Raw genomic sequence first — 27,645 nt, forward strand, 5'->3', positions numbered from 1 at the left:
ATAGGGAAGCCATGGAGAAGGAGAGAAAAAAAAAAGCGGGAGTTCTTATCGCGTTACCCTTGTCTTGACTTCCTTGCGGAGCCTTTGAAGAGAGCAGAAATAAAGATGCTCGCGCTGGCACATCAGAGAGAGAGCGAGAGCGAGAGAGAGAGCGAGATTTAGATTATGCCGGTGTTTACCCAACTGAGTGCTGCGTGGCTGCTGGCGACAGCCTGCTGGTTTTGAAGTTGTTATGGCCCAACTACAGCTTAAAGCGCTCGCTGCTCAGAATATAACACCCATGCTGCAGAGGAGGGCTTTCTCTCTGCGCTCTGGTGTGTGTCTGTACACGTGTGTGCATGTATGTGCCAGTTGGTGTGAATGTTTATGGGAGATAGCATGTGTCCTTGTATTCCTAATAGAGTGTGTGATGCGTTCAGCCTTTTTCCTGCGTGCACAAATGTGTGTGTGTGTATGTGTGTAGAACTCTGAAAATGGAGCCATCCATCGGATTATGGGCAGACAGCTCTTTGAAAAGAAGGGCCTGTATTTGCATAAGCGGCCATGGAAGAGAAAAAAAAAGAAAAACCTATAGAAAGAAAGAGTGAATGAGAGAGCAAGAGATAGAGGGAGAAAGAGAGAGAGGAAAAGAACAAGAGAGAGAAGGGAGGTGGGGGGGTACTAGGGGGTGCCTGGGGAGTGGACCACACTTGCCAAGCCACTCCGGGATAAATCCTGTGGCTAGGATCAAGTATTCTGGGCAGGGATTTGGCCCCGGGTCCCCTCAAAGCAAATGGAAAATAACAGGCTGCTAGTAAATAGGTGGCAGGGTAATGATAGCTCTGTCAAGTCCTGAGGTGGAGAAAGGGAGGGTGGGAGAAAAGGAGAGGGACAGAGGGAGAGAGAGGGGAGTGGGGAATGAGGAGCGTTGATCAGGTGCGATGAGAGAAAGATGAGAGTGGGACGGAGCTCAGCGGACAGGGAAGGATGGATCAGGTAAGAGAAGAGGACAGAGGGAGTGGAGATGGAGAGGGTGATGGAGCTGGAGAGATGAGAGAACAAGAGCCAAGAAAGAAGGGAGTGAGGAAGATATGAGGGAAGGCCAGAGGGCCAAAGGAGAGGGTGATGGGATTTTTCTTGTGGGAGCCTCTCTTGGCGAAGCCTGCCGGTGTTTTGGCACATTACGCTGGCAGGGGACACGGGCGCTGCCAAAGCCAGTGTGTGTATCTATGCGCGTGTGTGTGTGTGTGCATGGGGCTCCCACTCCCGTCACATCTGCACAGAAGGACTGCATCTCTGTCTCTCTATCCCTCTCTTCTGTTTCAGCAGCATTCAACACAGAACCGTCCGATGTTGGAAGTCTGGGCGAAACAGCATTTTGGGAGCATCTAGTTTCCACATCGCGATCTATTCCAGAGTGAAACAGGATAGACACGTAGGACATAATGTTGGGAGGAATCGCGGCTGATGATTTGTCAGGGAGAGACAAAGGCTCCATGTAATTGCTGAAGCAGTTTGATGTAAAATGCCTAGCACATAATCTGGACCCATCACAGATATATATGGATATAGATTCCTTGAGGTGAACAAATTCTCGGACCCAGAACAAGGTTTCAGGTGTCACTGCCACTGTTATTTCTGTCAATAAATGATTTTAGGGTTATTATAGGGTTATTGTTATTATTGAAAGTTGTAAACTAAAATTCATACATATTGCTGCTTAAATGTTTTATCCAGAGATATGGTTGCCTTCCTTTACTACAGCCATCTTTGTCAATATACTATAACATGTAAATACGCTGGACCAACAAATTATCTGCGCAATATTTGGAAATTTAGATGTATGCAAAGTTGGCTTGCAAGTACAATTTCCAATACATGTTCTTCAATCCAACCTTTTTTTACCCTCAGGTGTGCATAAACTGCAGGTTATGAACTTCCTTCTAAAAAAAAACCTTGTCCGCATCGACCGTGTAAAGCAGCTAATTACTGGTTATTGGTACTGAAAAAAAATCCATATCATGCTCTCTAAATGAAAGTGTCTAAAATACTATACAGTCTGTCTATGTGCATCGGCTGCTCTACCATTTTACGACCCATTACTTCCAGAATCATTTTTAAAAATGTTCGTGTGTAACTGTCGACAGAAATAAAAAATAAATTTAAAAAAAGCTCTTGACAAAAGGAAGAGAAGCAGTGAGAAGTGACAACTGAGAATTGACTGATTGACAAGTTGTGATCTGTAAACCAAGAACATTTTCAGAATCAATAAGAAGAGTATAAACTCCAGCACCTCGAAGTGGCATCAATTACTTCTTTGAAAATGTAAGAATAGGGCCGTCCTTGTGCTTTCAGCCTCCGAGTGTTCTGCAGTTAATTAACAAGGTCGCTAAGCTGGGGTGAGTGAGTGCAATGCTGCCGTGCTAGATGTGTTTTACACGCCATGTTTAATAAGCCTGCATCCCTGCCATCAGAGTATTGGCACCCCTCAAATGACTTTCCAATAATGACAACCAGCTCCCCAGAGGTACTGTTTCTGTCTGTGAGCGTGAGTCTGTGCGTGTGTGTGTGTCTGTGCGTGTGTGTGTGTCTTTCTGAAGTGCCTAAATGGCTGCTACCTGATTAAAAAAAAGTGCTCCAGTCAATAGCTTGCACGTTTGTGTCGTATCCACACACACTTTGGATCTCTGCCAAAAGACAGCACACCGCAAGTGTTTCTCACTGTCATTATCCTTCTCCCTACCACACAAACAGCGTGTGTATGAGAAAGTTTGTGTGTGTGTGTGTGTGTGTTTGCCACCCATGGAGTGTACTGACATGCCCCTTGATTCCTGCAGACCACCGGGGCAGAGAGGAACCACCTGTCTGTCCACACACACAAACACACACACACACACACACACACACACACACACACACACACACACACACACACACACACACACACTTCATCCGACATTACCATATCCATATTTACTCATGGTCAGTCCATTCCACAGCGGGCTGCTTAATGGGATAGGTGACACACACACACACAAGTTTCCTTGAGGTCTGAAAATACCCTTTCATATTTCTGCTTCTGGCCCAAATGCACATTCATAAATGCCATAAAAGCCCCTAATAAGTCAGAAGAGATGGTGCTCCTGCGTGTGTGTGCGGGTGTGTTAGACGTCCTACAAAACACTCCTGTACCAAGCAATTACTGTGGCTGCTGAAACAAGAGCGCTCTGTGGGGAAAAGCCAATTAGTCCACCGTGGCAGCAGGTAGCAAGCTGGCTCCATTCATTATGATCCCTCATAACACTGTGCTAATGTAATAGCATGGTGTTAGAGCAGGTGACAGACAGCGGAAGGCTTTAATGATAATAACGGGATCAATAGTTGAGGTGTTATTGCCAGGTAGCTCCATATTCATGCGGGCGCGCCGCGCAAAGGATTTAATCGAAAACACTAATGAAAGTTGCGCTCGTGTACACGCGCGCATGTAATGAGCACATTCACTTGGAATGCGCAGATTCGGCCGGGTTCGACTCAGCAGGGTGCGCGTTTGTGGGGCGCGTGGGCGAGATCAATCCACGGTGATAATATTCAGTTAACTAATAAAGCTGCAGGCAATAAATGTAATATCAATATCTGCAACTGATCTACTCCGGTGTGTAACCTAACCTGATGATTTTCAGATAATGTGATGTGAAGACATAACCCAGGAGGCTAGAGCTGAGAGAGAGAGAGAGAGTGTGTGTGTGTGTGTGTGTGTGTGTGTGTGTGTGTTGCCGGAGTCGATTAACCCTTCTGCTCTGCTTGGTCCAAATAAATGGTCTATTGTGGTTTGCTAAAAGAGGCCGAGGGAGAGGAGCTGGACATCTCTGAGGACGGGGTGGAGGAGGATGAGTGTGGAGAGACCAGAGAGAAGAGGGAAGGTCTGCTGAAGAGGGTTCTGGTGGCAGATGAGTTCAGCGATAAGGCAGAACGACAAGGCCAGACCGCTCGCTCAATATGATCCACTTCAACAACTGCCAATAACACCCCTTTACCTTTGCAGATAATACCTCCCTCATGCATGTCCATATGGCATTGTAATAACAATAGAAATTAATTTTGACTTGACTCTTTTGAACTAGAATAATTTGAAAAGGCCTCATAACATGAATAACCAATTTGTATTGTAAGTGGTGCTGGCACAAAAGTAGCGGCTAGCCGTGTACAATCTTCTACATAAAAGTTCATGACAATATGTGTTCAGTATAACATATATATTAAATTCTTAATAACGCACATCCCCTCTCCAATGTGTCCTTCGGGCCCAGCCATGAATGCAATATAGATTTGTACTGTACTGTCAATGACAAGACATCTTTCCGGACAATAGCGAGAAAAAACGACAAAGACGATCTATATTATTCACTCTGTGTAAACACAGAGACGCCCACACATACAGTCCTGTGCATTTAGTCCACGCTGAAATCCATCAAGTCCAACGCTCGGCTCTCTCGCAACCAATCTGACGTTCCGTAAATCCCTCTCGTTCAAGCTCCAAACAAACTGTCCCCCCCCGTCGGCACTCGCTCTCTTTCTTTCTCTCTTTCGTCACTGCTCGGCATTGAATGGGGTTAGAGAGGGTTTAGCTGGGGTGGTGTGTGTGTGTGCGTGTGTGAAAATGTGAGAGAAAGGGGGAAAAAAGAGGTGTTTGAGCGAGAGGGAGGGAGGGAGAGAGAAATGATCTGCCATGGAGCAGGAGGAGGAGAAAGTGGTGAGGGTGGTGTGTTTGTGTTACAGTGTGTAGAAGTATATGGATGGAGACACGTGTGTGTGTGTGTGTGTGTGTGTGTGTGTGTGTGTGTGTGTGAGAGAGAGAGCGTGTGACCATGTGTGAATTAGGCCTGCAGTTATCTGCATGCAAGGAGGAGCAGGAGTGAGAGAAAGTGAGCCAGCATGAAGGGCAAAGATTGTGTTTATGTTTAAAGGCGTGTGTTCATCTGTTCATGTGAGTGTGTGTGGAGTGTGTGTGTGTGTGTATCTGTGTGTGTGTGTGTGTGTGTGTGTGCACGCATGTGTGCACATCAGGAAGCTGTGGTGTCCCTGGCTCTCCAGTGTTTACAGACAGGAAATGTTTGTCCAAGGCAAAAGGGAAGGAACCCTGCAGCCCCGCATGGCAAACACTGGGAGAGTGGCCCCCAACACACACACACACGCACACACGTGTAGATATTCGGAAACACACACACTTGCAACAACGTAAAAAGAGGAATCTGACTCTGCGAGGTGGGGTATCTGGTATTGGGGAAGTGGGAGTGACTGGGCTGGCCACTAACTGTTCTTCACTTCCCTCCACACCGGCTGCCAACGCAAACTCAGGCAGATAGAAAGTCAATACGCTGACCCCCTCTGAACCTGTGAGTGAGGCCGTGCTCTGACAGGCCTTGTCCACGCCAATACACACACACCGACTGGACGTCTGCACCAGCGGCCATATTCCTTTAGTTCATATTTCTGCCGCTGCCACAGCTGTTTAATTGATTATCTAGCTGTTTGTCGATGCTCCTCAGTCCGCTGCGTGATGCAGGGATTGTGCGGGGATTAAATTTGACTGAGTTTTAAATCACTTTGAGGGGTTTGATTTGGAGTCAGCAGTGGAGAATTTACTTGCATTTATTCTACCTTTTTTTTTTTAAAGGGCAATGTTTCACTTTATGCTCCACTGCATATGGCATGTCAGCTGTGGTTGCTAATTAACATTTTTACATTCACCGCGGAGTGCTAAAATACATTTTCTGGACTCCTCAGAGTCGTCTTTTCTTAAAATAAACGAAGAACCTGCCAGTGCAGTGAGATCATTCGAACCGCTTTCCAACAGAAATTAATGTCAGAGTGTTTGTGCGAGATTCAGATTCAGTGTGTAACTTAGGAGGTGTCATATTTTGCTTGATTGCAGTGCTGCAAACTGTCTTTCAAGACGCTTAAATTCTACTCCAGAACTTCTCCTATGTGAGCTGACTTGTGTTGAAACGATCGCATCACACTAACAGATTTCTTCACTTTGACTTCACATAGATATTTTCTCACAACTCACTATTGCTTGAAAGGTTAAAAGTGCACTGTGCAGTTTTTCATGTAGTAGTTTTCATGACTGAATAAACAAACTGACCTTAAAGGACAACACAATGTCATACTGTTTTACTTTGTTTGCGCTTGTTCTGGGGGGCTTATTTTCCTCTGAGAACAGCTTGTTTATCCAGTTATGAAAAAAAGGAATATTTCTGAGTTTGTACTATTACCTCATTAACACTGAGTTTGAATTTCTTCTCCAAAAACTACATAGCGCCCTTTTAAAATGCCGCGATTGTTTGTGTAAAGTTCATATTCAGTGTGCGACTGGGTAAAAGCTGCCAGAACGAGGTGGCTTTTTTTTCTTCTTGATTTTGGTGTTGCAAGCTTTCTCTTTCTAAAATTCACCTCCAGAATACTTTACCTCCAGAATGACTTTACATATGCTGTAAGGTTCATTTCTAATTTTGAATTAATCACTTGAATATTCTGAAAGCAGTGACAGCACATAATGAGGACATTTACTCTCTAAATATTGCATTATTTATGAATCTGTTACTTTCATATAAAGGAACTTTAAAAACGACTTTCCTGAGTACACGCTCTGAATACTAGTTCCACCACTGTTTATTGTTGAACAGATGTCCTTGTGTATAATTCAGTACACGAGAGAACAACTTCTCTTTCCTTGAGAAAAAAGCACTTTTCACCTAGTTTGACTTAAATCAGATTGCGTAAAGCAGTTGTAGCATCAAGCCTGGCTCCGATGGTAGCTCTTGTGACGTTCATTTTTGGAGCACTTGCCAAATTTGTCTTCCTCAAATAAACAATGCTCTTTTCCGGCTGTCCTGCCTCACTTTCTCGTGATCTACCCTGACATTTCCATGCGTGTGTGTGTGTGTGTGTGTGTGTGTGTGAGCAGATGTGTGTGGGCTTGTAAATTAAGGACAGCGCTGGAGGCGATGTGGGTGTGTGGTAATGTGTGCGTGGTTTGCCGATCTCTGTTTACCAACACACACATCTTTCAAATAAGAATGATCTAAACAGGGTGAGATGAAAGAGTCCTTTCTTTACCAGCAGACTCGCAGGCACAAGCATATGTACACACACACGCAGCAGGGGAGCTACACAGGAAACAGTGCGCTGCAGCTGCGCAGGTAAACCGGGACACACACAAAGGAAAGTAAATCTTCCCTCTGCCCGCCTCCTGTCACTCAGCAACCAACCTGCACAGTAGCCAAAGCACTGCACAGTCCCAAATCAGAGCGAGCTAAAAGTCTAGACGTTTACTTACTGGCTGGTGAGGGGGTGCTGTACCCGCTGATGGGCAGTCCTGGCAGGGACGGAGGCGACAGGCTCCCCAGCATGTGGGGGAAGAAGTAGGAGTAGGTGGGCATGGGGAAGCCGTTGAGGTGGGGGCCCGGCACCGGGTTGCCCTTCCCAGCCATGATGGCTCAAGTCCACCTCCAGTCACAAAGAAGACCTCACTGAAAAAACCACCTTAACACGATCTAAAGAAAAGAGTGTGGATTCCTGGACTGTTTTAATCCCCCATAGGGACACTGCATGAGTGGATATTCCAAAAGACTTGCCGGGACAAAGTTTATAGAAATCAAAATCGCCCTCTGATTTGGAAACTTGAATGCAGGCGTCCTTTCAGTGGTTGTCTCCGAGACAAAAATCCGGTTTAGTGAATGTGTGTTGAAGGTTGAGTTACTGAGGGAACAAAGATAAAAGGAAAGTATAAAAGAGGACCGTGGAGTTTTTTTTTCCTTCCTTTCTCTGGTATTGTGAAATGGGCTGAGAGGCCTTATTTGCGAGAGGCGTTGGGAAGGCTGCAAAGTCGAACGGCCATTCCTTATCTCTGAGATGAAGGGGGGAGACAGGAGCAAGTTGAGTCAGGAACAGGTTGACTTTGAGGACTGCAGTCTGGAGCGGCGATAGTGGTGATAGGGGTTCTTAGTGGTTTCACTCTTCCACTGCAGACCACTGCACGGGAATGCGCGGATCACATGATGCCAGGACAAAGCTCTGCTCCTTTCGATGGGCCTCCTCTTTGCAGGAATACTTAGACTCTGCCTAAGACAACAAAACAAAGGGGGGGTGGGGGGGGGACAGAAAGAGAGAGAGAGAGAGAGAGAGAGAGAGAGAGAGATCCATTTAGTGCTTCAATGGTAAGGTAAAGAGATCGTTTCCTTTTGTACTCTAGTGCTCCGGCAAAGCAGTTCCTTTCTTTTGACACTAATTAATGGTAATGTCTCATCTGAAATGTTACAAAAACACCCCCTCTGCCTTAATTATCTAATGGAGTGTTAAAACTGTGAAGAGAGCAGTGGGTGTGTGATGTCTCCTCGCAGCTTTGTGCGTTCGTACACACGCTCATTAACAGTGACAGACTACAAATACTGCGGGAGACGAGCCAAAACATAAATGAAGGGAGAGCACACGAAAGAAAACTTTGCTAATTACACCAGTTGCAGGAGCCAGAGGTGAGACCCAAGGCGCCGATCCGGGACCACTCGAGATTTCTGCTGCCTAGTTTTTATTCCAAATTAAGAGCAAGACATGTGCTAACAGACCTGTAACCACTGCTGAAAGCGCGAGCACACACCGACAATTACACACCCGGAGAACACAGTTATCATAAAGTGGTACACCAACACCAAAATATATACAAGAGTCCAGAACAGCTTGTCATAACACGAGCGGAACTTATTTTTTACTGTAATGAGCCTTTTATGAGTCAGTGGATGTAATGCACAGCAGTAAAAGAAAAAAGCACTTCAACACACACACACACACACACATAGACAGACTGCGCTTAAAAAGCAGAAGGAATGTGTCTTTGCATGAACAGTGTTGCTCTGGAATGTGGCACTATTGCATGAATCACAGCAGGACATCATGGATGAACTCCTGTAAAGAGAGAGGGGTCAAGTCAGACATGTTTGTGCGCCTGTTCCCACTTGAACGCTGTACATAAAGCATCAGGGTATGACAGCTGAGGCGACACGCAGGCAGGGCGGCTCATGTGCTCATCGGCATGATTCTACAAGTTGATGAACTCGGACATTTTTCCTATATCCTCACATTTTGTTGTTATGACGACGTGGCTGACATCGCTCAGGACACCCCCCATTACCGAACATTTAAGAGGATGAGGTATCAGTCAGATGTGACCAATCCACAAGAAATAATACTTTCTATCCTGCTTAGTTCGCTAAGCTAATTTTGAGGAGTTAATCTAAATCTCATTTGTCTATTACCCTGGTGGACTGTTTATTCATCTGCGTCGCTGGTGTTTTGGAGGTATCGCATTAAAGATGTCTGCCTTTTCTCGAATATAACAAGAACAAGATCACACTCGGCTTGTCTTGCTAAAAGCGCCCAAAAAATACATTTGAAAAACTCAACAGCCGACAGTCTCTTTTCAGAAAATCCACAGACCTTCTTGTGAGCAGTGTCATTTAGGATCTATTTTCTTTCTACTGGATCGCCACGCCAAAGGAAGCATACAAGAGACTTGTGCTTGTGAACATGCATGATGTAAACATTAAGAGGATCCATGCTGGCGGAGCTGCAATGTTAGCTAGCCTCGGGTCCATTAGCAGACGCATGCTCCAGCTGATCTCTCCACAATTTTTAATTTGGTGGCGAACTGTCAATTTAATGTGAAGGCAATGTAAAATAAAATCTTGTTATGGGTCTCCACTCGTACATTCAAGGTTTCCCTTTAATTTGTTGTCCATCTGTACATTTGATAATTCTCATCTCTGTGGAACCAGAATCACAGATGCTACATTGACATCCTCACTGGAGACAGACTATATACTGTACTTAAAAACAACCTGGGCCCTCTTGGTGGCTAGCTGTGCGCTGGTGATCGAGTAGATCGACTGTTGCCAAAGTGCTCTCTAGTCACCCAGTTGCAGGGAGCTGGTGTGTGTGGTGGTCAGCGGTTGCGGTCTGGAGGGTGTCGTTTGTATTAGGCCGAAAGCTTTACCAGCATTTTCTTAAAGCAAATGTGAGTTGGATATAGTTTCATTTGCTCTTAAAGTCCCTCTCTACCCTATTAAACTAAGGGAGAGTTAAGAGTTAAGAAAGCATACTAACACTGGCCTGTGAGGTAATATTTCTGATTCCACCATACAGCGTACTTCACAACCATTACCATTATGAAATGCAACCTTGATATACTCTAAATTGCACATTGTTGCAATCGTGTAAAATGCATTGGTGTTGTCAAACATACACACTAAAGTGATGTAAAGCCATATAGAATTTAATGTAACACCCAGAGGCTACAGATGCTGAGCTGGTTCTTTCAACGAGGAACTACAACTCACTGCGACACAAGGGCCACTTCCTTCAGTATTATCATTACAGTCTAGTGTGGGCACCATAAGAGGCCGTTCAGAATGATAAGCAACGTCAAACACGAACACAGAGCACTTACAACCATGGCAACTTTTTTTTTGCGGCACCTAAACAGACGGGGCCGCAACACAACCGAGCTTTACTCTGGAGCTGCATGGACTTGGTAACAAATTGTGTTGATGCCAGATTGCGGTATTTTTCATTTTTGCATCACAATTTTCATTTTCACTGTAAAAGAAAAACAATTAAAGTCATGATGACGTGACATCTGTAGCAGTCTGAACTTAAAAAAAAAACCTAAGAACAAAATAAGATTTCTAGATCAGGGCATCTCTGTAGCACAACAGTGCTTCATTAAAATCCTGATTCGTCACACATTTTACCCTCATGAAAACATGCAGCCTCTTGCGATTTAGATAGATCACTTATTGCTATTTTGATGATATTTGGATTCATTGTGCAGCCTTTGCTTATATTTTGAGATTGATAGAGTTTGTATTATTACATTTGTTTGAATTTCTTTATTGAACACAACTGATTGTCTTTGCCTATGGAAATAGAAAGATAATAATATACTGACAATTGACTCACTCAAAAAATCTGAGTGAGTAGACCAACACTTTCTTTTCACTTTCTATTTAACTAATGCATCTAAAGCTTTTAAAACACATTATACAATCAGTATTACCCATTTAAAAGCAAAAAGCAAGTGTGGACAGAAGCAGCAGGTAACTGAGCACCTGTATAATCTCCTCTGTCGTTGGTGGGGACAAAAACGAAAACACAATCAGCACCTCAAACATCAGACACACGCCGGTAAATGAAAAAAAAATCAGGGCGGAGGTCCCGTATAATCTGCTGTGAAAACTGCACACACGACATCGAAGCGCGGTAAAGCTGCTGACGTGCACTCCCTCCTGTCAACGTACACAAACCAATCACAGTTCTCGCAAACAGCTGCACCCTTGGGTCCTACATACGACAGAGTAGGTCGTAGCTGAGATCCTCACGTATGTCCTACTTGTAAGGAAAGTAAGCCGTAATTGTCTTTTACTCTTTGTCTCCTCATGCACACCGCACACACAAACACACTAATCTCCCCTCCATTCCTCCGTCGGGGTGCTTCTCGAATCTCGGGTGCCTCCCGTCGTATGATGTATGTGTTCTATATGACGCGGCTGACACACAAGGTCGATGATATGGAGGAGAAGAAAGGGGAGCAGTTGTGTGCATAATGCTGCACGGTTGTTGGTCTTTATTGTAGTATAGATGTGCTCGGGCACTGTCAAGGCCAACAAGACAGGCCTCACACAAAACATGCATAAGTAAAGCTGAGGATGATAAGCCATAGAGGGGGAAACAAGCGTAACAAACAGGAATATGAACTGTATTCCACTGTGTATGCATAAAAAATTAACTCACACACTTGCGCACTACACTTAGACCTTTACAACCCTAACATGGATGACTGTCTAAACACAGAAAAAAAGGATGGCGCAGTCTATAGAAGTGGGCAGGGACCCTGGGGCTTGGAATTGAACTATTAACGTACGTCTTTTCAAGGAGTTTCGAACAATTTCTCCGCAGCTTCCATTTGTGCACCCTTATCTATCTCTTTACCATTATAAAGCTAACCTATATATGAATAGACTCAAGTGCACGCCAGCAAAGGTGCTGTATGGATGGAAGCTCCTGAGGGAATGTAAATATCAGGGGCGGGGGGGGCGGGGGGGGTGAACAAACAATCCGGGTCACTTGGTCTTAACTCTGTGTATAACAGGCAGAGAAGAGGAAGGGGTCAGAGGTCACGGGGTGCGAGAGATTGTTATCTGATGTGACAGCAAATGCTGAATAAATAATCGAGTAAGGAAATGGCAGCGCGAGGTCAGGACGGACGACTCGGCAAACAGAGCCGCAGGGGACGGTTAATGCAACGTATGACACGCAGGGACACACGAATAGAACCACATGCACGTTTAAACAAACACACGCACACACACACACGGTTCAAAAAGGTCGCAGAGAGAAAGTGAAACGAACACCGCTCGAGATGATGACACACAAGTATGAACACATGCACGCATACACCTACATCTATCATCTATATCTCTCCTGATGACCAATTATCCGCGACGCGAAGGCTGCTGGTGCTACACATCTCCGTGACAAGAGCAGCTGGCGGTCGGTGGCAGCAGCGCCACACTTCAGTGTGTTACCAACGCTACGGAGGTCAGTGGGGTAAGCTGCATGGCATCCTGTTAAAGCATCCTACATGTAATATGTGTCATTCAGCTGTCAATAACAGCAGTTTAACAATAATTCTCGAGGAAATATTATGGCGTTGTGACTAAACCTACACGCCACAGTGAAGTGACTATTATGACATTGCTCAGTGATATGTAGTTGAGCTTACAGCAGCCTGAGGTAGCAAATATTGAAGTAATAAACACAGTATCAAGTCAATTGCTATCATGTTGTTATATGATACCTGCTCCTTTATGACTGTTGTTCCTTTCCTGTGGGCATATCATTTCAATATCACCCATGTGTTGCACCTGCTGTTTAAAATGACACGAACACTGCTTCACACTCTCGCGCTTGTAATTGTCTTTGGTGTTTCCACTGTGATAACAGAGTAGCTCACCGTTTAAGGTTGAGAGACAGGGGGACTTAGAATTTCTCTATAATGGCCTAAACATAAAACCTGCACAGATTTGTACTAAAATCTCTCCACAGGCTGTGAGCTCAGAGTGGATGTCGCTCTTTAACGGCACAGAGTGGGCTCCGGCTCCAGCCTGCGAGGCTTTGCCGCGTTACACATAATGGAAGTCGCTCAAGCACGATGCACTGAAATTTTTATGAGGACAGCAGTGTGGGTGGATGTATACGTCAGAAGTGAGACGTGACTTTGGGAAGGGGGGGTTAATGTGCTTCTGTGCACGCATGAGTGTGCACACAAGCACATTTAAGAGCACGAGTGTGTATTGTTGTACGCGCAGCTATGCACGCGACAAACAGGAGTGTGCATATCAACAAGTGTGTTAGCTTTTGGTTGTTGTGTGCGGTCGTGCGTGCGAGCGTGTTAATGTATGCCCAAGTCATGTCCTGGATCACATTTGCATGTTATCCTAAAGCCCTGGGGGAGTGTCCTACAGTACACGACATTTACTGTACATTACTAGCTCAGATGGGATGGGTTTTGCATACAGAGTAGACCACATATGCGTGGGTGTGGACGAGTGGGGGATGGAGGCAGAGAGGGAGACTTTGACAGGTCACAAACACAGGACGCCAGCTGAGAGATGTGCCAGAAAGGGTCACGCAAGGCTAGGGAGGGGTTTGAGAATCAAAGAACTTTACTTTAAATTACCTTCTTACTCCAAGAGGTAGGAGATAGATTAAGCACAGTTGGAAGAATAATACCGATATTATTTCAGAATAAATTAACAGCATTTAATTATCTACTTTTATCTTTGTATGATTTAAACGTAGGTTCAAACCTGATCTAGGAACACTGTTGCATGTAATCCCCTTCTCACTCTGAGTTTACCTTTACATTCGACAACACTTACACAAAATGTCTAAGGGCCCCGATCACACTGAGACCTGTCGCTATGGACGTGGCTACTCGTCTGTGACGTGGGGCTCAAATGCCAGTGATGGAAAAAGCAGTGCGAGGTTCCAAAAACTTTAAACCCCGAAAAAAACGCTCAAAAGACAATATGAGAGAGTAACGGACGTCAGGCACAGCGTGCAGCAGGAAAACAATGGTCTTGCTGGGGACATGATTCTAGCGAAGCATGTCTTACTGATAAAATCACTAGAATGGCACACAAAAGGTGCAGAAATACACGTTCAGATCCACCACAAGATAACAGCACAGAGATGTAAATACAAACAGGCCTTCCATGCAAATACTGGGATGCATTCTTTTTCAGTAAGTCACTGAGTGAACATGAACTGCTTCAGTGTGAGTCAGCTGCTCCTTGGACCTTGGTAAAGAATGGGCTTAAAGTAATTATTTCCAACCGTTTCTCTAATAAAAACTGGTTTCCAGCTGCTACGATTCACTTTATCTCTACAGTATTATACAACAAGGATTACACTGTATGTTGGATTATTTCTTAATCCCGTACTTACGTGTATATTTTATATATATATATATATATATATATATATATATATATATATATATATATATATATATATATATATATATATATATATATATATATATATAAAAATATGTTCAACGTTCTTCCAACTTGCTGACGCGACCATGCTTCCACCTCAGTGCTCCTTCCTCCTGTGCAGCCTTAGAACTGTATCTAGCTCTGGGCACTGCGGCTGTGAGAGCAGGAGGTGGAAGCTACTTCTCAATGACAGCCAGAAAGTGTGGCGCAAGAAGGCTAAAGGGTGCTAAGTGCACATCCTAGGGCGGTGAGAATCCTCCGCCGTTTTGCCAAGGCCCCCTGTGGGGTGAATCCACTTGTCAGGGAAGCAGGCAGGGTGACATTTCTGCCTCACCTCAGAAAGGTCAGCCTTTAATTATCTCAAATGCCAGCAAGCACTGCACCTGCAAAAAATAAACCCAGGGATGAGCTGTGCCTGTGTGTGCACGCTCACGAGCATGTATGTGTGTGCGCGCCTGTGTGTGCCTGTCGGGGTAAGATGGTAGCCTTCTTCCTTCACACATAATGAGCTCTACTGTGGCTGTCCGTGCAGAACTGGACCATCTGCCCACCTGCATGCATGCATATGTACCCATAAACACACATTCACAGCCAAACCCTGACAGATGCACGCCCGCACACTAGCCTTGCCAACCAAAGTCAATAAAATTACAGTCACACGCCAACCCGCCCTTTAAATAAAGAGTATCAGATGAAGACAGCTAAATCCCAGGAACATCAGGAGCTTCTAGGAACGTCTGTGTAAAAATAGGCTGCTGACAGTATAGGTAGACGGATTATAGATCTATAGATAGAAGAGCAGCATTGGCCTGTGCCTCTGTGAAATACAGGTCAGCTATGTGAGGCACCAAAGCTTGAGACGCACCAATCAGGAAGGTAGAAAGGTGCTCTTGTGAAGATGACGCGTTCAGCAAACCAAATTATTTCCGGTCAGAGTGCAGTTGGTGACAAAACTCTGGGCATATCTGGCAGAGCGTGACACACGGTGTTTGCTTTTCGGCTACTCACTGTAGCTATTCAGTTCGGTCAATATTTGCAAGGGGCTATGGTAACAGAGAGCTCCCAGACCCGCATAAACACACCAGCCTGTACACTTAACACTCGGCCTCACACATGCACAAAAAAACCAACACTCTGCCCAGAAAGTCCCACTCGCGCTCAAAGGAGGTCGAGGGAGACAAAGGGCCATAGATCATCTGCGAGGACGGCGTGCGGCGAGCTCCTTGTGTCCAGGTTTTTCTGGCATTTTTCTCTCGCTCAGAGAAAACATGGAGGGCCGGTCCCTATTGTTTACACAGCTGGCTCCATGGAAAGGATTGCTTAATATGAAATATGAAGAGAGCGGAGAGGTTGGAGAGGGAGAGAGCCAGGGAAGAAAAGAGGGAAGGGAGCCAAGTGAGAGAGGTGGGCGGTGTGGGAGGTGAGAGGTGGGAGGTGAGAGGTGGGTGGGGTGGGGGGGGGGGGGGGTTGTGTGTAGCAAGCCATCGCCAGAAAGCGAATTATAAGCGAAACATGCTACAGATTGGGGGGTGGGGGGTGGGGGGGGCATAGAAAGTGAGCAATAGAGATACATGGATAGGTGGCAAAATAAACAGGGAAGGAAACAATGCAATGAAGAGGACAAAGCGATACAGCCTTAACGCTAGATCTGGAGGAGCACACACAGAAGGTCCAAGGAGACGAGAGCAAAGTAGGAGCAAACAGAACGCGGAGCAGAAAGCCCTGAGGTTTCCTGGTGGTGAGGGAGTCATGCCTCCTGCGGTCTGGGGTCTGTAGTGCATGTTATTCTTTCCCAACAGTTACACACACCACTTCCACCCGTACAGTTACTGCCTCATCAGCCCTCTGGTGCTGTCCTGGCTATCCCCTCTTTCTTTTTCCTGTGCTCTTCCACCTACCTCCTTTAACACTTCCACCTCAAACTATGAAGTTTATTTGAGAGGTTGCTTGGATTTTTTTTCTAAAAGGAAAATATGTGCTTTCTCACAAAGGAACAGAGGAAATGGGGACAACTACTTCTCTCTTTGAGGGGAAGGGAGCCAAGACTCTCCACTGAAATCAAATCGAACAAAACAATATTATGTAACAATTACCATGCAAATATTATTATTACACTTTGTGTCCTCAATATGAAAATTAACTGAGTATGAGCTGGGCATGTTATCATAATGATCCAGACAACGTATTTCCCATATTGCAAAAAGTTCTTGTCTCCAATGATTTTAAATTATTGTTTTTTATGATGCTACATACATTCCTCTGCGTCGTTAAAAAAGTCATTATCTATCTTAATAATGCAGTAAAAGTAAGCTGTCAGAACATCCGTAAGCTTGTGATGTCACAACTTTGCAAAACCACGCACAGAGCTGATGCAATTAATACGACGAGCCACTGCCTGCTCAGACCTGTGAGAGGTGACCAATGGGAGCAGGGACTAGGCTTTTTTGAGGGGGTAGCCTTATAGTGACAGGTACTTAATCAGAGCATTCAGACAGAGGTGCTGCAGTAACTATAATAATAATAACAGTAATGATAATGTGTTTTATTAAACATTAAAGCATATAAGCCTATTCTATCAGACACTGACAATAAAAGTATGAACCTGAGAATTAGATTAATAAAAAGTCTTTCAAATGCCTGTCTGTCCAACCTACAGTTCAAAACCAGAATATTTTCAGCTCACGACAAAGAAAGAACCACTAAGTTACTGTGACATGTTTTGTAATGTCTTAAAACAAAATATGCTGTGAGCAGCACTCTCTTTTATTAGTGAATACTGTTTATTTCAATTCCAGAATCCATTCAACGTTGTTACTCACAGTGGAGGACATCAGTAAATGGGAGACGGCGTTAGTTTTAACTGTAAAATGTAAAGAGAGAGTCTACTTGTCTACTGGCAAACAATACAATATGTCCTCTGACGAATATCGCAGTGACTAATGTTTTATACAAGAGAGAAGAGCTGAGTGTGTGTGTGTGTGTGTGTGTGTGTGTGTGTGTGTGTGTGTGTGTGTGTGTGTGTGTGTGTGCGTGTGCGTGTGTGTGTGTGTCGTAGTGGGGTGGCTCCCTCAGTCTACCTCCAACCCTGTTCCAGTTAGCCGGAGAGGCCCGGCACAAATGAAGTCCATATTTCTAAGCGGGACTCCAACCGACTCAACACACCCCACCCGCTGACACACACATGCTGACACACTCGCGCAGAGTATCTAGAGTTAAAACACTTAAGCTGTCATATTCCATATGCATAAACATAGACGGCTGCATGCACCTTCACCAAGACATTTACATCACTCTCTATTCTCAAAGGGAACAGAACACAGCTGGCTCAAGAGGATGTTTCATTCTTCGTGTGTGTGTGTGTGTGTGTGTGTGTGTGTGTGTGTGTGTGTGTGTGTGTGTGTGTGTCCACGCAATCACCCCTTCAGCATGTGTCTTTTGTGTGCGTGTGCCTATGACTGTGTCACCTTTGTGTACCTATCCAGGATATCAGGCTAACAATGTTATGCGAAACACTTCGGCACATTTCAACACAGAAGATCCGATGACACGAGGGCTAATGACGCACTAAAGCGCGGGGCCCCTTCCTGTTTATGCCGCCACTCACCCACTGGAGGATCAAACAAGATCTGCTCCTCAAAGCGGGTGTTCCCTCTTAAAAGGGACGGTCCGTGGTTCCCCCGGGCAACTCAATAGCAGCATATGTAAACAAACAGCATGGTCATAGAAAATACATTATAATTCAACACTAATAGTTTATCTAGGTGTAAGGTGTAAGCAAATCTTGATCATTGTATGTGGGTTTAATTGAAGTGCATTAGATTCCATACACACATTTTCCTCTACACTCGTGTGTGACTACTATTCTGTGGCGTTTGCATGTGAATCTGTGTGTGCCCCAGCATCGATTGTGGAACTGTGAACACACTGGTGTGAAGCATTTTGGTGAACCAAAAAGGCTGTTTGACTCATCACACTAAATGTCATTGTGTTTCCAGAAGGCCTGTTAGCACGAGACTAACTTCAGTAACTTGAATGACACCTTTGTGGCCTTTTTGTCCAAGCATGGCCTTCACAATGCTACTTTCTCATATTTGTGAAGAAGTACAGGTTAATAAATGCAGTTTTGAGCAGCAGTAAAGCATTGAGTGGATCCACTGGTGCACATTTAGGCTTTGTTGTCTTGGTAAAGCTTTATAATAAACATCATTAATCTATTTATGATTAATTTATGAATCACGGACAACCCAAAAACATAAAGCCTCCTTCCATCGCTGGCACAGACGCATAAAAATGTCACAGTGCATTTTGGCAACTGCCTTTTGGAGCCACCAATGCAAAGAGAGGCCTAATGCCTGGACACACGGTCATGGTGATGTGACATTTGTTGGGATCTTCACCAAACAAAAATGCTTTACAACACTTGTCACATTCATGCATGCACACACAAATCCATACACTGATGGCAGAGTGCATGACCCGCACTAACTCCTGAGCCACGACACAGTCAAATGACATTAAAGCTCAAGCTTAATCCATGAATGCAGAGATTATTGAATTATTTTTTGTTTTGTACATTAGCAGAGTTGTACTTGTCTACTTGAAAAAAAGAGTTAGAGCAGTAATCCAACGCAATTTATAAGCACCCAGTTGGATATAATCAGTCACTTGCACTCACACTGCATCACAGACAATGTCAGCATTCAGGGTAGAAGCTCAAGTGCCCAGAGACAACTTCTCATTGGTGTTTGCATGCATGGGAATGTGAATCACTTCTGGCCAGTATCAGCAGACCACAGTAATTCAGTAACGATCTTCCCCACATATCAATATGAGATGAAATGCATGTGTCAACTGGTTGCCGTGGTCTGTGATCGGCAGCTCTCCACCATGTGTGGACACATGTCAGACGACAGCATCATCAAGTCCCGCTGCCCGTCCCGATGCTGTCTGCATTAAATGCCTTTGAGCAAACTAGGTTTCACACTGCGTGTCACTCTTCCCCCGCAGGGGAAAAATGCATGTTTCCATACATGCCCAACCAGTGCCGTCAGCAAAACAAGCAAGCCAACAGGGGTAGTATGTGGGGCACATCACGAGGAGTGTCGCCTGCTAGCTGTGTGTATGTGTGTTTGTGTTTACATGAAACAGTGGGGAGGAGGCAGGGGTTTGTAGGTCAGGGCAGGCAGACACAGTTGAATGCTACTGAATGGCGATCAGCATGACCTCTCTATGACACACACGCATAGGCCAAAGCTGTGAGATTAGGACCATACATTAGCCACACACACTATATATATATAAATATAAATCCGTCTGACATCTGGGTTCATTTGAATTAAAAGAATGTAATGTAGAAACAACAGCTGGATTGAGATTACAAATACATTCATCCTGCTTAGGAGCCGGGTTCATGACCACAATGGCCTTTATAGATGAGCCTGTGTGTGCGTCTCCAATTAAGTAAATAGCAGAAAGAGAGAATTTGAGAGAAGTAAAGTTAACGAAGGAAAAAAAAGGAAAAACAAGAAGGAAAAAAAAAGCCTCAGCAAGGTTGTGATACTCATCCCATCCACTGATTCTGCCCTCCATATTCTCTCTCTACCCTCATACATACTCTCTCTCGGGCACACACACTGAACACACATCTACTCAGGGAACAAACATCAAGCATATTCCAGCCTCTCTTCTCTTGCCTGCTCTCCAGGAGTCATAAAACTCACATTTAAAAATGCATGGGCTCCATAAGCTGCCAGGCCTATCTATTAACTGTGTTATAGTGTAGCTGGTATGGCTGCTGACGGCAGTCAGGGAATGCTGCTTTCCATTAGTGGAGGAAAAGAGAGGTGGGGGAGGAAAGGGGATGAGGGATGAGGAATGAGGGGAAAGACAGAATTTACTCATTTTTCTTTTTCCCATGGCACTGCAATCTGATGCCTGCACGTTTGGGCATGTGGGAGAGGGGGGAGGCAGTGACTTCAACATGTAAGCCTGCATAAGTATAAATATACGACTGTACCAATGTGTGTGTGTCTGTGTTTCGGCACGTGTGTGCGTGGGTGTGTGTGTGTGTGTGTGTGTGTGTGTGTGTGTGTGTGTGTGTGTGTGTGAGTCTGCGGCTGAGGTGAAAAGTAATTGATTCGAGTGTTTCTGGGAGATTTTCTCCGGTGTCCTTAGGCGCTCACCAGATGACTATTGATTGGTTAATTGATTGATTGGCATCTGGCCGACAGTGAGTCAACAACATCATCACTCTTCATATGGACCCAGGCGCGCGCACACACAGACACACACGCACAAACACACACACGCGCGCACACACATGCACACACACACACACACACACACACAAACCTCTATCCTCTACCGGTCTTGCTTATCATGAATCTTTTACATTTAAATACGTGCTGCTACTTGTTACGCTGCAGTTTTAAGACAAACCTTTAGACAGAATTTGTCCTCCTATGAATATCTAAGTGACCAATGACTTTTAAAACTCATATGTTCTATATTTACAATAGTAATGAGGTAATATTACAAACTCAGAAATATTTATCTTTTCCATAACTGAATAAACAAGCTGTTCTCAGAGGAAAATCAGACCAGAACACTGTTTGAGGCTGGAAAGGTGGCAGGGTCCGCCAAATATAAACAAAGTAAAACAGTATGAAACTGTGTTGTCCTTTAAGGTCAGTTTGTTTATTCAGTTCATGCAGTCAAGAAAATGAAGAGAGCGTGTTTATCAAGTTTGTTTACACGTTAAAATCAGTCAATGAGAACCTTTCTCTTGATTTAAAAAAACAAAGTTCATACGCAGGGAAAAGATTTTTTCTAGGGCTGTTCTGAATTCATTTTGGAGGATTTGGAGCTTGAGTGAGAATTTCCTGCTAATATTTTCCACACAGTACACTTTCCTTGAACTTGTGGTCATAATTTATCCATATACCTTACTGTCTGTTACTGTAATTGTGAGTCTAATGAGCGACAAGCACAGAGGACATCAGCCATCTATTCCATTCCTGCTTCAAAAGCCTCAAAAGTCAACCTGACTTCCTTCAAGGATGGTGTTCTGTTTTTGGGTACTGTTCTCTGTGTTCATATCAAGTAAACAGGCCAGGCTGTTATGTGTACAGACAGACAAGCTTCATTTCCAAGACAAGGTCTTGTTCCATATCAAAAAAAAAAAAAAAAGAAGAAGAAAACAAACACAAAAAAACAAAGCATTCGAACATGAATTTGGACGGTGATTACCATGGCAACATTAAAAGCTTCGAAGCAATCAGGCCAGCTCTGTTTTTTCCAACTCTCAAATGTTGGGTGTATCTGCTTATTTCAAATCCATCCTGTGCTACCATTTTCCAACTGCAATTTAGCTGTTTTCTCCATCGTTTTCCAACAATAGCTGCCCACCAATCTGTGCTGGCTTCCACTTTGCTCATTAGATATAATGGAGGCACAAAAATTTTTTTAAAAACACCACACTGGGACGATCATAACAACTAAAAATAAAATGCGACTGTTTACCATGAAGACAGAAAATGGCTTTATCTGACTGTTTTCATTAAATAGTGCAACCCTCCTCACCTAAGCGTCCTTGAGCGAGACACTAAACATCAACCTGCACTTGATACGAGCATCTGCTTAATGTCTTTGAATTAAAATGTAAATGAGCTTTTGGATGGTTTGGGTGATCTTCAACATGCCAGTGTGCATTTCTTCCTGATGGCGTTTTTTTTTTTTTTTTCCCTTCCTCTCCTCAGCCCCACCTCTCCGTGTAAGTCAAACACAGACCATGAAAATTAATGAGAAGGCACGTAAAGCAGTGGTGACACTCAGGAACAAGGCCTCGTGTCCCTTTAATGGACCATATAGACAATGTCTGTGGTATTTCAATTAACAGACAATGGGGCAACATGAAATAATGACATATAGGACGAGTTGAGTGGCACGTGAGAATGGGGTGGTTACGGCAGCACCTATCCCTTTAATGGACCATCGTGGTGGAGCGGAGACAATAGGAGTTAATAGGAAATGTAAAATTATGATGTAGCCCCTGTCTAAAAGGGTGAGTGACACCTGGGAGTGAAGCTGTTACATCTTAATGCACTGCTGCCACCGGGATGAATCAGCTCGGCATACGGGGGGTGGAGATCATCCGAAGGCCGCTAATAGCAGCCGCTGTCAGTCCCACATTAACCTTGAGAACAGCCAGGGGACTGTGTTAGCCCTGCTGACCTCTCTTTTTCACACACACGCAAGCACACACAATGCCCGTTATGTCCACATGTATGACTGAGGGGTGACTCGTGTGTGTGCGTGTGTGTCCTGTGTCTTATAAGCACCATCAGTGGGATTAAATCAGTCCATCACAGGCTGCTGTAATACCATATAAGCTGTCTGTGCTGAAGTGAAATCACCTAAACCTTTCTCGTTGCCCCCAGGGTTAGGGGTCCATGTAGACCAATAATGGCACTCCCTAAGCTAATTTCGCGTAAACAGATGTGTACACACATGTGCTCAGAATGGAACAAACCAACCCATATTCGTGTGTATGTATGTAAATTTGAAGACATAGATACAGCAAAATTGACAAATGTGCAAAACCATAAGTGATCTTAATGTATTCCATCCAATCTGCATTAGATTTATCTCAAAAACAACATACAAATTACTTTTTTCCATTATTTTTCTAAGGCTGACCCGAAAGATTTTAAGCTCCAAACGTTGCCATGGGAAGCGACACAGATCAGATTTCGACAGCGTTTGTGGGTGTTTTTTGTCCCGGGAAAAAAATAACAATAATAACCCAGTATTAGTATTGCATCATTACTCATTATACATTATACACATTATCATTAGTTATTCTTATGCAAGGAGGATTAAGTCACCAGGAACATGACATGTGACTGTGCGACAGTCGGGCTCGCAAGTTACAATGCTAGCAAGGTGTTGAAAATATCACTTGTCTGGAATAACTTTGCAAAGATGACCCCAAAAGGTGCAGATATGACAAAGGAAATTGCCATATCACAAATCTAGTAGGAGTTTGGATATTTATCTGAAAGCTGTTAGTAATAGCTTAGCTGTCTTGGCCAAAAAATAAATAAATAAATAAATAAAAAAATCACTCTCATCTAAAATCTGACACCTCATTATTATATCGGTCTATTACAAGCAACCAGAAACAACTTCCTGCCACTCGTGTCTATAGGACATAACATAAAATTGTGTGATAACAAACTGACAAAATGCCAGACAAAGAAGAACAACGTCGACCATGACATTTTGGAAAACGCAGAAGAAGCAAGAAGCATAACTATGGTGAAAGCTGGCCGTGTTTTGCTGTTTGGCCTGACTGAAGATCGTGTGTTGAGGCATGACTAGGCAGGCCGATGCCCATGTGTTTCCAGTCAACTTCCACTGGCAGCAGGGAAAACACACAACGTGGAAGACAGAGTGAGAGAGGATCAGAGAGACAGAGAATGAGCAGGGAAACAAAGAAGACGCGCTTTTAAAATAAAACCGTTGGAATGGCTCCCTGGGAACAAGTGAAAGCACGATCAAACACAGCGCTGACCTAATTTTTCTGCCACCCATCGCAGAGAAGCATGGAGGAGAGAGATCTACGAAGATCGACGGTGGTAGAAAAAAGACTGGAGTCGGGGAGGCCAGTGTTTGCTGAAACAACCGCTAGCTGTTGTTTTTGTGGAGAAAGTCTGGCCTGCTTTCTGTAACCCCTATGGTCCATGGACAGACCTAATTGCCAACCCTTGTCTTCTACTTCACCATCGGGCTCCCTTAGCACACACTGGGTCTATGACGGCGCAAAAAGCTTTTAAAGGGCTAACATTTGTGCTTGAGTGGCCAGAACATTGTGTGCAGCGCTGCCTCTGCCTGCCGCTGTGCTCACTCCGCTCAGTGCTGCTGCGACTGGACTGAGGGAGATATTTTTAGAAAGCCGTTGACAATTTCGCGTCCCCAAACGGGTGTAATCGTATTATGCTTGAGGTGCTAAAAGCCTTGAGTTTGGGTAAGCGCGTCAGTGGAGGAAAAAAACGCATCTGTGACACACAAGCACTGTTCCCGACGAAGTCTCGAAGCAAGAGGCTTAGTAGCAGAGAGGGAGGAGCAGATAAAGAGAGGCGTGCATGCAACATACGAGGGGGAACGGAAAAGTAAGGAGGCGGTGATGCAAGCAGAAGTGGGGAGTATTAGGTTTGCAATGGTGGCCCAGGTTGGAGGCTCGATCGGTCTGACAGCGTTTGGTATCGGCAGCTCTGAAGGTTCAAGCTGGCCACGGTGATGATAGATGAAAGACTGAACTTTAATCAGAATGGCGCCTGGAGCGTTTTCAGGGAGGTAAACAGGTTAATCAGTCAAGCCCTCCTTCCATCCTCCCTCTCATTCGCTCCTACTCTTTCCTCGGCACATGACCACTTCTGACACTGGCACGCCATTCGTCTCTTTCCCATCAGCACCTCGCCTCACGCCTCCCCCCCTCCGTTGTACGGCCAGCATTTTTTCCCCCTCACCCGGCATCGCATCTCCGCTACCAGTCAGGGGAACACACACAGAAGGCCCCCCCCCCTCCTCTGCAGCCCATACTATATACCACTATCACATGAAGGGGGACATCAAAGCGCTCCGTCAGCCCGTTTAATATCTCAGAGCATCAGCCACCATAAAACTATGAGGTGGGAGGAGAGCATTCGGCAAACGGAGGCTATTCATATGCCCTCGCTTTTCTTGCATTATTGCCTCGCCACTAGCCTGTATCGTGGCAGGGAGATAATCACAAGGAAGCAGATAATCAAAGCAATCGCACCGCATCTTTAAAAAAAAACTTCAAATAAACCGTTATGAAATCAAATCCAGTGGGGCAAAGGCAAGAGAGAAAATAGCACAGCGAGCAGCCAAGTATTATCCATTGTTCCCCGGTGTCCCAAGAGCTTATTTATTAAAAATGGCCCTGTCTTACTGCCTCTCCAAGAAACAGCTCAGGCCTGCATAAACACTTGTGCAACAGGCTGAACAGTGCCAAATTACTGCACGCCTGACCACCGGACATTTTAAAACGAGCTACAAATGTAAAAAAGAAACCAGGAACTAAGAATTCCCACAAGTTCCCAGTCAAAGCCACATTCTGTGTTTCCGTCAGCTGCCTCGAACGTATAAAAACCTCCTTCTCTGCCTCTCTCTCTCAGCAAGAAAAATAAACAATCAACTCTAACAAACCACTTTGGCCGGCCGGGTGTGAACCTCACAAAGCTTTAAGAGCTCCTGTGGAGAGAGGCCGCATCCAATCTGAAATTACCCACACCAGCTCCCCGACCACACTGCGTTTAGGCAGTTGTCGGCACTCGAGGAGCGAGATTATATTGTGTTGTCTGGAATCCCGACCACAGACTTTGGTGAGCAATCAACAAGGGCCGCCTCTGGCCAAGATAAACTTCACAGGCGGTTGCCACTCATTTACGGGCCGGGCTGCATCGTTCCTGTTGTGCATCGGACTAGTCGCCTCACTGGTTTTTCTCTCTGGCCCTGGCTGGAGTGCAGACTAGGTTTGGAATAAAAAAGCTCTTCTTATTCACATTTGTTCAGGATATTGCAAGAGGACACCGGTTGTGCAATACGAGTTGGGAAACACACTTTACAGGAGGCCTTGAAGGGGAACAGAGGAGCGAATGCTTAGTAGGGGACTGTGTACACGCTTTACGCTGGGAGCTCTCCAACTGCATTGGTGTTTTTACCTCCCACCACCCACCTCCGCCTTTTTGTCATGGAGAGAATACAGGCTGTTCGCTTGTTTAATGATGTGAGCATCCGTAGCTGTAGTTTGAACTATATACACAAGCACCTCAAAGGGAGAAAAAAAAATGCTAATGAAGCTATTAATGATAGATCAGTGCATAACTCAATGTGGCAGCGAGGGAGGAGGAGGACAAGTTCGGCACCATCTTCCTCATGAAAAAAAAAAAAAAAAAACATGAGTCGAGAGTTGTGTGGGAGTTAAGAGAAAGGGGGACTGAAAAAGTGCCAGAAGACAATCGCTCTGTTGTTTGGGAATGTGTGCTGGATAGATGGCTAACACACACACGCACCCACTCACAGGGACGAGCACGGGGACTGTAAAGTTGTGACAAGATGCACACACTCTTACACTGTACATATACACACTCCTAAGGCTGGAAATCCCATGTGAGTTGACGCCATTACATCCATTCTCAGGGGATTTCTTAACAGTTGGAATATGAAATGAAACATACAGTGCTGTGGTCTACTATTAGAGCTGCCCGGCCCCTCCGCCACTAGCTGCTCTTGTTTTTTTGTTTTTCCCCAAGGCCACTCTTCACTTCCCTGCATTTAGTGCTCGTACAATTTCTTTTCTCTGTTTTTGTCCCTCTCTCTCTTAGGGGAGTGGTGGTCAGAGGAAGTCGGGGATTCGGTACGGGCACACATTTGCTCATGCATGACTTATGAAACCGCAGTTTCCTGTGCCTCATACAAGCGCACATACACACCCACGCAGGCAGGAATCTACATTGATTTTAATGTGACGATTTGCTGCAGAGCACTCATTATTCAGAGCTTCACAAACAAAGCTTCCTGCGATACAATCGCTCCTCACTTCAGCTCCATGATGCTAAAGTGTGTTTTCTACAAACCATTTAAAACATTACGAACAGAAAGATTTGCAACACCAGAGGTGGTGGTTGTGTGTGACCAGGGAAGTTTATCAGCCAATTGCGTTGTTGCATTTATGGAAGTGCACGGTTGAGAGATTTGTGACAGTCCCAACCGACTGGGTGTGGTTGTAAGTAGACGTCTAATACCGTAATCATGGAAGAGGAGGACATCATGGTTATGTACAGGATTACCAATGTAATTCAAGCATTAGACATTAAGCTTGCAATATTTAAAGGTGCAGAGATTGGTAAGTGTTGGGAAAGGAATTTTTATCAGAAGAAACAATGACCGATTTTTTTTTAGGCTTTAACAAACTTAATAAACAAACTCTCTTTGTTTTCAGGACTGAATAAACTGAAAAAAATTA

The 27,645-nt window shown here is 44.7% G+C and overlaps 1 protein-coding gene across 6 annotated transcripts in view; it reads right to left on the bottom strand.

The window, feature by feature from the left end:
* Positions 1 to 27,645, bottom strand: part of raraa (retinoic acid receptor, alpha a) — a 147,551-nt gene that overhangs the window by 74,266 nt on the left and 45,640 nt on the right. For 5 of the 6 annotated variants that reach the window (XM_037081426.1, XM_037081422.1, XM_037081425.1 and 2 more), the window contains one exon: positions 7,319 to 8,103. In XM_037081426.1, the coding sequence (XP_036937321.1) occupies positions 7,319 to 7,472 (154 nt within the window). In that variant the 5' untranslated portion in view covers positions 7,473 to 8,103. The remainder of the gene's footprint in view (positions 1 to 7,318; positions 8,104 to 27,645) is intronic. The other variant, XM_037081427.1, reaches the window with a different exon arrangement.

This window comes from Acanthopagrus latus, chromosome 20, assembly GCF_904848185.1.
Source record: "Acanthopagrus latus isolate v.2019 chromosome 20, fAcaLat1.1, whole genome shotgun sequence".
Taxonomy (NCBI): Eukaryota; Metazoa; Chordata; class Actinopteri; order Spariformes; family Sparidae; genus Acanthopagrus; species Acanthopagrus latus.